The 9,683-nt window shown below is 40.5% G+C and overlaps 1 protein-coding gene across 2 annotated transcripts; it reads left to right on the forward strand.

The window, feature by feature from the left end:
* Window positions 1–32: 32 nt before the first annotated feature.
* NME5 (NME/NM23 family member 5) lies at window positions 33–7,850 on the forward strand. 2 transcript variants are annotated; one of them, XM_054287910.1, is made up of 6 exons: window positions 33–474; window positions 574–740; window positions 2,127–2,332; window positions 2,700–2,800; window positions 3,804–3,922; window positions 6,236–7,850. In XM_054287910.1, exons 2-6 carry the CDS (start codon window positions 612–614, stop codon window positions 6,320–6,322), a joined length of 642 nt encoding a protein of 213 aa, XP_054143885.1. In that variant the 5' UTR covers window positions 33–474; window positions 574–611; the 3' UTR covers window positions 6,323–7,850. The 2 variants fall into 2 exon arrangements, with proteins under 2 accessions (XP_054143885.1, XP_054143884.1); XM_054287909.1 differs by having other exon boundaries at window positions 33–740.
* Window positions 7,851–9,683: the final 1,833 nt, after the last annotated feature.

Here is a 9,683-nt window from a genome sequence, read left to right on the forward strand (position 1 = left end):
TTTAGGGTCCCTCCCAACCCAAACCATTCCATGGTGAAAAGGTTACAAATGGACACAGGTCTGTCAGAAACCCCTGCACTGGTTCCACCACTCACAACACAGTTCTGTTCTCTCAGCTTGCCAGGACGTCTGCTCAGTCAGAAAACTGGCACTTTGTCTGGAGCCCATAAATACAGGAATTAAATAACCATTGAGAAATTACCAACTCCAAATCATTAGTCCCACCCACAGACCTCTTGTGTGAGGATACAGATTTGGGGTTTGAAGGAGCCCATGGTGGATGGAGGGTGTGGGAGCACAGGGAGCCCACATCAGTGTGTGTGATAATGCCTCTCTCTCCTCATACATTGTCCAACTTAGTGAATAACAACATTAAATTTTGGCCTTCTTTTCCACAAAATGCCACTGCACTGAAAATGGGAATGTGAACTACAGTCCTAACTTATCCAGAGAACATCTCATGAATTTTGTGAGGTGGGTGTGACCCTTTCTGTTCCTGGAGTACATGGTGAGTGTCACCATAGGTGACTGCAGTAGACAAATTCCAAATGTCATGTACTGGTGTCATTGCAGTACGAAAGGGGCAAGTGAATTCTAATATAGAAGCCAGGATGGAGATCTTAATGCCTGAACCTCAGATTTATGTGGAGAGAACTCTGGCTATCATCAAACCAGATGTGATTGATAAAGAAGAAGAAATAGAAGATGTCATTCTCCGATCAGGATTCCGCATCCTCCAGGTAACAGGCTGTGCTCCAGAGAAAATAGCTGTAGTTTATAAGTCAGGAAAATATTTAACTTCTAGCAAGCAAGCCAGTAACTAAGAGCTTGTGTGTCCAAAAATCGATTCATGTTCTTCATATCATTAAACATTGCTGCCCGGTTCTGTAAGGAGATGCTTTTTGGTGCATGGGATGGAACAAAGCAGACCAACTATTTTGCTGACCACAAGAAAACACAGACTTTATTAATAAACTCAGATTTAGCAAACATATGGAACAGATGTGTGAGCTTTCCAATGCAACTCTTTGGAGAGGATATAATTCAGATTTTGTACACAAGATTTTGTGCAGTGTGCAAGGGGATATTAGAGAATTAATTGAATTCGATAGCTGGCCAGTTGCAGCCTAGCTAATTTTTTGTTTCCATTGTTTTTACAGTAAATAGACTTTATTAATATTGAAATGAGCTTATGAATATTTAAATATACCTGGCCGGGCGGCCGCTGGGGGGCGCTGCTCCCTCGCACCTGTGGGCGGCAGGGGCCCCTCCTCCCCTCAAAGTCTTGTTTTGTTTTGTTTTTTGTTTTGTTTTGTTTTTTTCACTTCCTCCCTAACCTCTCTGGCTGTTTTATTTATGTGCATTTATTATTTGTATTTATTTATTTATGGATCTCTTGGAGCTGCTCCAGAAGAGTTAATGAGGTTGCTCCCTGGGCTGGAGCCCCCCTGCTCATCAGAAGATGAAACAAAATCGATTATTTATTTATTTAATTGCAATATGTTAGTAGAGTCTTCTGATGTCTGCAGTGACTTTTGACACCGAAGTTATTAGGACTCTGAGTATATGGAACTCTGGTGTTGTACAAGTTTGAGCTCAAAGAATGCATTTTAAATTTTTTTTATTGACTCTGGTTTCTAATAAGTTCCCAAAGTTGTCCTGATCCTGGCCACCTGCAGGCTAGGCAGCTATTGGGACAGTCACAAAGCACTGAACGAAAAATAGAATAATTGCATAATTAACAGTGTGGGCTGGAGAGAAACTTGTTTAAAAGTAGAACATTGTGCTGTAGCAGCTGAGTAATAAAATCCTACCCTGGTAATGCTCTTCACTTTTCCTGTACAGTGCTCTGTCATCTGGCAGCTAGAATGGCTGTAGTTTGCCTGGGCTAAAATCACATCTTACTCAAATGGGCTCTTTCCTTAATTAGCTTGGAAAACTTCTGCTCTTTGTTACTCTCTATCTAGAGGATCCTATCTGATAGAATCACAGGAATTTCAGAAGTTACTCTGTGTTCTTCACTTGAAGATATGACTCCAGGAGAGGACTCTATGCTGCCTTTAATTCTCTAACCTGTTTCAATGTAGCAAGCAGTTTTAATTTTTTTTTCCTTCTACACTTTATAGAAACGGAAGCTCCAGTTAAGCCCAGAGCAATGTAGCAACTTCTATGCAGAGCAATTTGGAAAAATGTTTTTTCCTAATTTAACAGCCTATATGAGTTCTGGTCCTATAGTTGCTATGGTTCTTGCTAGAAATTGTGCAGTCTCATACTGGAAGGAAATGCTTGGACCATCCAACAGCCTAAGAGCCAGGATAACTCACCCTCACAGGTAACTCACTGACTGGCCTTGGGCAAGTCAGTAGGATTATTTTGTCATTCTTTGGATTGAGACCAGAATTCATTTTTTTAAAGTTTATTTGTTTGTTTGTACAGTACAGATACAGGCTTCTTATCTCTTCGGTTTTCTGCAACAGCTTTTCGCTGTTGTTTTTTAGTATGCAAAGTTCACCTATTTTATGGGGAATTCTGAATGTATGAATATTAAATTTTAAGTAGCTACTTCTTATGTTTATAACAAAAGCAAGCCAATGTCTTGTTAATTAGTCCATATCTATTGCTTTTCTGTGCTCTCAGGCTGCAGAGACTTGGAAGGGATTTGCAGTTGCCCTCCAAGCAGTTATTTCCCTTGTTTTCAGTTTAAGAGCACTCTATGGCACTGATGAGCTGAGAAATGGGATCCACGGCAGTGTCAGCACCTCCTCAGCAGAGAAGGAAATTCGGTTCATATTTCCAGAAGGTAAAATGGGGCAGTTGGTTCCCTGCCAGTCCTGGGGGGTGGAGCTCTTCCCTCTCCTGCCCTGACTCCAGGTACAACTGATTTAGGAGAGGTTGGGTTGGTTTGTTTGACAGGATTGTGGGTCTCTTTATGTATAAACTGACATTTTCTGCTGTGGAAGGCTTACCAAAAATCTATCTGAGGAGCCAGTGTATTTACAGAGATTGCCTCCACTTTTCAAACTCTGCTCTGGGAACTGGAGCAGTCAAAGCTGGTAAATGAGAAGAAATGGGAAGCTATTACACTCCAGCAAGTGTTTCTGGCACAGTCAGCCTCGGTTGACTTGAGAGACTGACTCTTTTCTTGGATTCTGGCTGAGTAATTACTATTCAAAAGCAGCTGGATGCTCACATGACTGTGCAATTCCAAAGTTAAGTGCCAGGAAAAGGGCCTTAGAACCTGGAAAGGCTGCAAGAGGATCTCTGGTTTGTAATGTAACAGGATTTGCTCTGACAGAAAGATGCACATGAAACTGCTAGAAAAAGGTGTCTGATACTTTTTGTCAGTTGTATCACTGAGTTCAATAAAAGATGTTGCAGTTCCTTACAAACCTTACCCATTGTGTAAACCATGTCTCTTCTCGCCCTGACAATCAGAGCATGATTAAAGGTGAGATTTTTAGGGTCTTCAGAAACCAGCTTCACACTGGAAGAAGAAAGTGCTAAACAAGGGATATACGGTTTTTCTTCTGCCCCAAATGCATCTTCAAGGATTCAGGTTTTCCCCAGATGATCTGACTTCCTCCCTTTTCATAATAGACTGTCATTAGTACAATTACCTCAGGGACAGAGTGAAGAAGTTTAGGGAGTTCCTTTGCAGTTTGTTGTGGAAGAAGCTATAAAACCCATGATGTACTATTAACTTACTAAGGAAAAGAGCAGCTCACATATTTACAACCTTTGAAAGGATGTTGTGTCTCATTACTCCAGAGGCTGCTGTCTAACACCTGTGCTTCCTCCTGCAGCAATCCTGGAGCCGCTCCCCACTGGCCAGAGGGCTCGGGATTACCTGAACCTGTACGTGAAGCCCACGCTGCTGGCAGGGCTCACTGCCCTGTGCAAGGAGAAGCCAGCAGAGCCCATGGTACGTGCAGTGCCCAGCTCTGGGCTGCACTCACCTGCTGTCAGTAACTCCCTGTTCACAGCAGAGCTCTTCTGCTGGTGATGAACTGTGCTGTCAGCTGATGAGCTACTCTATTATTTGGTTTCAGTAAGTTGATTTGTTTGTTAGAGGTGACACAAGAGTGTGTTATAAGTCCCTAAACAAAATCAGTTTTCTTACATCTGGAAAAACGTGGTTAATGTATCTTTGTTAAAGCTCCAGTCAATCACTCCAATAGTTATTTAAGCATGCAGATAATTAATGTGCAAGTTGCTGGCAGTTGTACAGCAACCAATGTAATGATTTTACATCATTATCACATTTACAGTCAACATTGCATTTTTCTGAAAGACACTTTTCAGAAAAAAAAGCCTTAATAATCACTTGGGATATTCCTATGAACTATGTGATATATATGAGGCCATGTTTAATGTACTTTGATTGTTCCAGCTCTGTAACCTGTTCACTTTATCTGTATGTCTGGCACTGTTACCATAGAAATCTAGAAAACAGAGATGAAGTCCATTCCTTTGCCCAAAGGCCAAACCAATTCTATCTATTCCTAACAAATTTGTCTGGCCTGTGGTTTAGCACTCCAAATGATGGAGAATCTACAGTCTCCCCAGGCAATCTGTTTCAGTGCTTAATTATACTTGTTAAAAGCTTTCACTAAAAGATAGCCTAAATCTCCTGGCTCCAATTTTAAGCCCATTACCTTTTTTTTCTTTTACTATCCCCAAAAGACATTGGAGACAATGTAATATCTTTTTTTTTAAGCAACCTATTGCATATTTGAAGAGTATTCTCATTTTCTTTCCCTTCAGTCTTCTCTTTACTTTATTAAAAACTGATTTTTTTGTTGTTGCATGTCCCATCTTTCTAACTCATTGTTTTGGCTTCCAGTTAATCTGCATCCTTAGCACAATTTTCTAGTCAATTATGAGGTATCTAACAGTATATTTCTCTGTCATTGAGACAGTGCTTTCCTTCCTTGCTTATAAGAAAGCTGTATGAAGCAGTGTCAGCAGCTTTGCTAAAAACATTTTATTTGCACCTTCTTTGTTGTCCATAATGTCTGTGACCTTGTAACAGTAGGAAAATAGTGTTGATTTGATACTGCTTCAGAAATAAATATTGCCTGTTGCTTTGCAGTTTTTTTTTCTGCTAGGTGGTTTACAAGGAAACTGTTGGAATGCTTTTTTCCCAGTATCCTTTTCTTCTTTCCTCTCTTTTTGCAGATGGCATCAGAAAGTGTCTGTGCCCTCAGAAATACTTGCTGTCAGCACAGAGGTTCTCTCAACCAGTTCCTTAAGCAATACAGGATAAATTTATTTGGTTCGAATGATTTGAAGATTTCTATTTTCCCAAAGTAGTTTTCCTAAGGAGTTTTGTGTTTTGGGCTATTTTGTTTGTTTTCCATTTCTGTCTTGGGTTCTTACTACTGTGCTGTTGTTGTTTTACCTGTCCTAGTCCTGTTTGGCTCTCCCTTTGCAAACCTTTAATTCGTGGTAGTAAAAGCAGAGTGTTGCTTACCTTGCCTGTCTGCTGTTCTGTCAGCTCTTTCTTCACAGTGTGCTATGAAGTTTGTTGTTCTCAGCATTCCAGAAACCAGTCGTCAATAGCCTTATGAAGTAAATAAGGATGTGTTAAAAACTTTGCTTTACAAGTGGAGAAATCGAGGCAAAAGGTTAATTTGCCTCAGGCCAGGCCCAGACTGGCAGATGGAATTAGGACCCAAGGCATTCCTGCCTCCCACATTCTCATTTAAGTGCAATGCTGGAAAACTTTAAAGATGAATTTCAGAAAGTAACCATGCTTGGGTTTTATGTTTTAGGTACTGTAAGGTGATTCAGTACAGGAGGCTGGCACTCTTAATGAATTAAGTATTTCTGAGTGTTGTCAGCAGTAATATTTCATTAAGCAGTTTCATGCATATTGTGCAGCAGCATTCCAAAGCAGAGCTGGCTGAATTATTTGAACTATGGCTCAAATGGACTTATACTTTCACAGAGGTAAACATTGCCAGGACAAGTTGTCTTCTAAAGGTCATGGTGCATTGTTCAAAAGCAGTGTAGGCTGGGAAGATTTAATAAAACATTTTTTAAAAACAGGTTATCTGCATGTCCATTTCTTTCTAAAAGGGCTGAATGTTGTAGCACAGTAGGAGAGTATCTGTAGCAGAGCTTTCAAATAATGCTTTTATATATAATAATGCTTTTATAATATTATTCTATGAACTTAATAGAAAGCAACAGAAAGCTGAAAACATTTGAGTTTTGTGTTTTTTGTTCACAGATTTGGCTTGCTGACTGGCTGATTGAACACAACCCTAACAAACCTAAGCTACAATATCATGTCTCTCAGCAAGAGCTTCAGCAGTGAGAGCTTGGGGAAACCATCTCACCCATTCCAAGTTACAGATGTGTGTTGTCATTTTTGGTGTGTCCTTTGACTCTATAACCAACTCTGTCCAAAGTAAATGCATTTGTCGTAACTGCTTGTGTCCTCATGGGATAAATAACCCTACACTTAGCCAGGATGTAGTGGTTCTAATACCTTCTCTACTGACAGAGGGAATGTAGAATTACACAATAAATTTATGGCATTGGGTGATTAGAAAAAGACAATGTTCTCAGTGGTTGTGACTTATTGCTGTTGTCCACATTTTTCTTAATTTGGCTGTGTGGGAGAACAAAATCATTTACAGCAGTGTGGATTCCCAAATGAAATGCACCTGGCCTGTGCTTTGTGAAGCCAAGGGTTGTGTTTCAGCAATTTTTTAGCATAAATTCAGTTTTGAAGGGAGGTACTTGGGTATAATGTAGAAAACAATTACTGGAGGCATGTTAGCAACTTTGGAATTTTAATTGCTGATGACATCACCCAGCTAAGGTTGTCCTTGAAGATGATTCACTGAAGTCTGATGTATTTTGTCAGAATGTAATCTGAAGGATTTATTTGAAGGTACATTCAATGCACCTTTCCCATCTCGGTGGCAAAGGGCTCAGGGGCTATAAATAACAAGAAGATGTATTTTAGTCAAGTTCTAAGGTTGTCTTCCAACATTTGTTTGCAATAAAGGTGCTTAATTGGAACAGCTCCCCTTAAGAGTGTTTTCTGTGTTCTCCTGCTCCTAAATGTACACAAATTTCTGTTTTTCTCAAATTTTCATTTGTTCTGTTGAAGAATTTCACAAGAGTGCTCTTCCAATGGGTTAATCTCATGCTATTCCCTTTATGAAGTAAATAAACTGTTTTTTGGGGGTGTGGGGCTTTTTCATTTTCTTCAAAGAGCTGTACTTATACTGTTAACTTCAAACTTTGTATCTTATGGTTTGACTGGCTATAATGAAGAAAACTGTAATTTTCATAACTCTGAAATAAAAGTATGCTTGACTAATACTAAACAAACAAGCAATTTCATAATTTGTTTCATGAAAAAACTTGCTTCCCCAATTTGAGTAATTATGAGAAACATAAGTCATTTTTCTGTAACATCAAACTTTGTTGAAGTGAATTGTTTATCTTCTCAGTGGAACAAGCCACTATTGCCAGCCCAGATAACAAACATTTATAAACTGGTCCCTACAGTTCCAAAACCTAAAAATCTTCAGACTGCCAAGATAAGGAAAAAAAAGAAAGCTCAAACCCTCAAATAATGAAGAATAAAAGTATGAGGTGGTTAGAAATACAGTAAATAGATCTGTTTTCAACCAGTTTATTTTGCCTCTTATTATTGTCCACATATGTGTCTGTCTGCTCCAATTACAGGACGGTTGTGCTTTGTGGTTTCCTGTCAGCCAAAGAAAAAAATACATTTTCTAAAGATGTCAGAAACGAAAATCCAGTAAATTCACAAGGCATTCCCCTGTATTTGGTTAGTTACTATGACATTTGCCTGCTTATTTTGATGTGCTACTGTTTGACAATAAATACATCCTTAATGTTCCTGCTGGAGTTTTCAGTTTTGTTTTTATGCCGGAGCTGTGTTATGTTGGGTGAGAATAGGTGGGTCCTTACCCGGGGGGTGGGAGACAGGACAAGGGCAGCTGGTGTTACAAATGTCACCTTTGTCACCCGCACAGTACACTGCCATTCAGGTGTTCATCCATCATGGAATTATTCTCTCATGTTGGAGCTAACACCCTCAATTGCTGGCTGGTGTTTGCTTCCATTTGCCTAAGGAAAAGGTGGAAAGAGAGAAGTTGCCTTTGTCCCCTGGGTGCCATCCTGACTCCCTGTGTCCCCGCACACAGGACAAGCATTGGTCAGCAGCTGTCACAGCTGAGAACTGAGGAACCTGCATTCACAGGGATGTGGGCAGAGGGTCAGGGCCGGGAATGTGCAGTGGCAGAGCAGCCTGATCCCGAGGGGGGAGCTGTGACACCACAGGAGAGGCTGCTGGGGCATGTGCTGCTACATTTCTTATGGACTTCAGAGTTTTTATTTAGCCCAGAGCGGTACAGGCTTGGCCAGAGTTATAAATCTGTAGCACAGAAAAGGGAGCTTTGGGAAAAAAACCCAGATTGACTGAAAGATGTGTTTCCATTTGATGTCAGCAAGGTGAGATATTCTCTGTAGGAACGAGTGACCTGTCCTCTCCCTCTGTCAAACCAAAATAATTACCTTGTCTTTTGAGTTCTATTGGGCATTTTTAACTTTGAGGGAGTTCATTTTAGTTTTACTGCCTGAGTGCTGGAATGGATCTGTGTCCATAAAATGAGCAGTTCAGTCTGTTTCCCATAATTCTGTTTTTTCAACAGAGCTCCTCCTGGAACTTTGCTTATCATATGCTTGCTATCACCTGCACTGGAAGTTGTTCTTGGAACTATACAGATTGAGCTAGGCTTGAAGTATGTGATTGTTCAGCCTTCCTGTCTCACAAGAGATTTATTATCTTCAGGAAGAGTTAAACTGCCAGGAACCTTGGATGTACTTTAGAGATGGCAGAAGCCTCAGCCAAAGGCAGTTTCCAATTCCTGCATCTATCAGAGCATTCCAGCATGCCAGGCTTCAGAAATGAGTCCCTGGCCAGAGCTTGGGACTGTCATTCAGGAGATTTAAGATTGTTTCATGGAGATTTGCAAACTCCTGCTTTTGTCATGTAGGAAAAGAAGATTTGTGTTTATTCCTTCATTTAAGCTATTAATCCTGACCATCCTTTAAACAGTTGATGAGGGTCAGTGTTCAATCATTCAGAGTATTCAGATCAAGATGATTTGTGTTTTGCACAGTAAATGTTGGCTATTTTTGGTGGTAGCCAACAACAGCTCATCCTCTGAAAATGTGAGAGTGGTTCTTCAGTTTCCTTTAAAACAACAAAATCAGAAGAGAATTTTTTGTTGTTGTTGGAAAAACTTTTTGCACATCATATAAAGATCATCATAAAGACATAACTTGCAATTGTTTTTGCAGTGCCATTTCCTTTTAGTAGATTTGTCCTTGGACTAGAAATAGGACTTCAGTCCTCTCTACTCATTACCTGATTTGCTTTACTCAAGCAGACTTGGCACAAGCCAGCGTGGCAGTGTCACCAGCACCATCACCGCAAAGAGGAGCTTCCTGGTTCTGCTGTTGGTGGAACAGGAAAACCTGCTGCTTTAGGATGGTGCATCAGGAGCAGCTGCCTGCACCCAGAAACCTCCCCTGGTGTGGAGGGTGTGGAGCGTGTCAGCAGCAGTGACTGATGTGTGCAGTCTCCTTGGGGGATGCCTGTCACACCATTGTCATGCTGCCTCCTGCCA

The sequence above is a fragment of the Melozone crissalis genome, unplaced genomic scaffold (assembly GCF_028551555.1).
Source record: "Melozone crissalis strain CALT ecotype California unplaced genomic scaffold, PUWL_Pcris_2 ptg000061l_1, whole genome shotgun sequence".
In the NCBI taxonomy this organism is placed as follows: Eukaryota; Metazoa; Chordata; class Aves; order Passeriformes; family Passerellidae; genus Melozone; species Melozone crissalis.

Bases quoted from the DNA above. Each gene is read 5' to 3' on its own strand.
- NME5 (XM_054287909.1), top strand. From the start codon at position 549: ATGTCATGTACTGGTGTCATTGCAGTACGAAAGGGGCAAGTGAATTCT. The intron at 2,801-3,803 runs GTAAAATGGGGC...TTCCTCCTGCAG, and splicing joins TCGGTTCATATTTCCAGAAG to CAATCCTGGAGCCGCTCCCC. The intron at 3,923-6,235 runs GTACGTGCAGTG...TTTTGTTCACAG, and splicing joins AGAAGCCAGCAGAGCCCATG to ATTTGGCTTGCTGACTGGCT.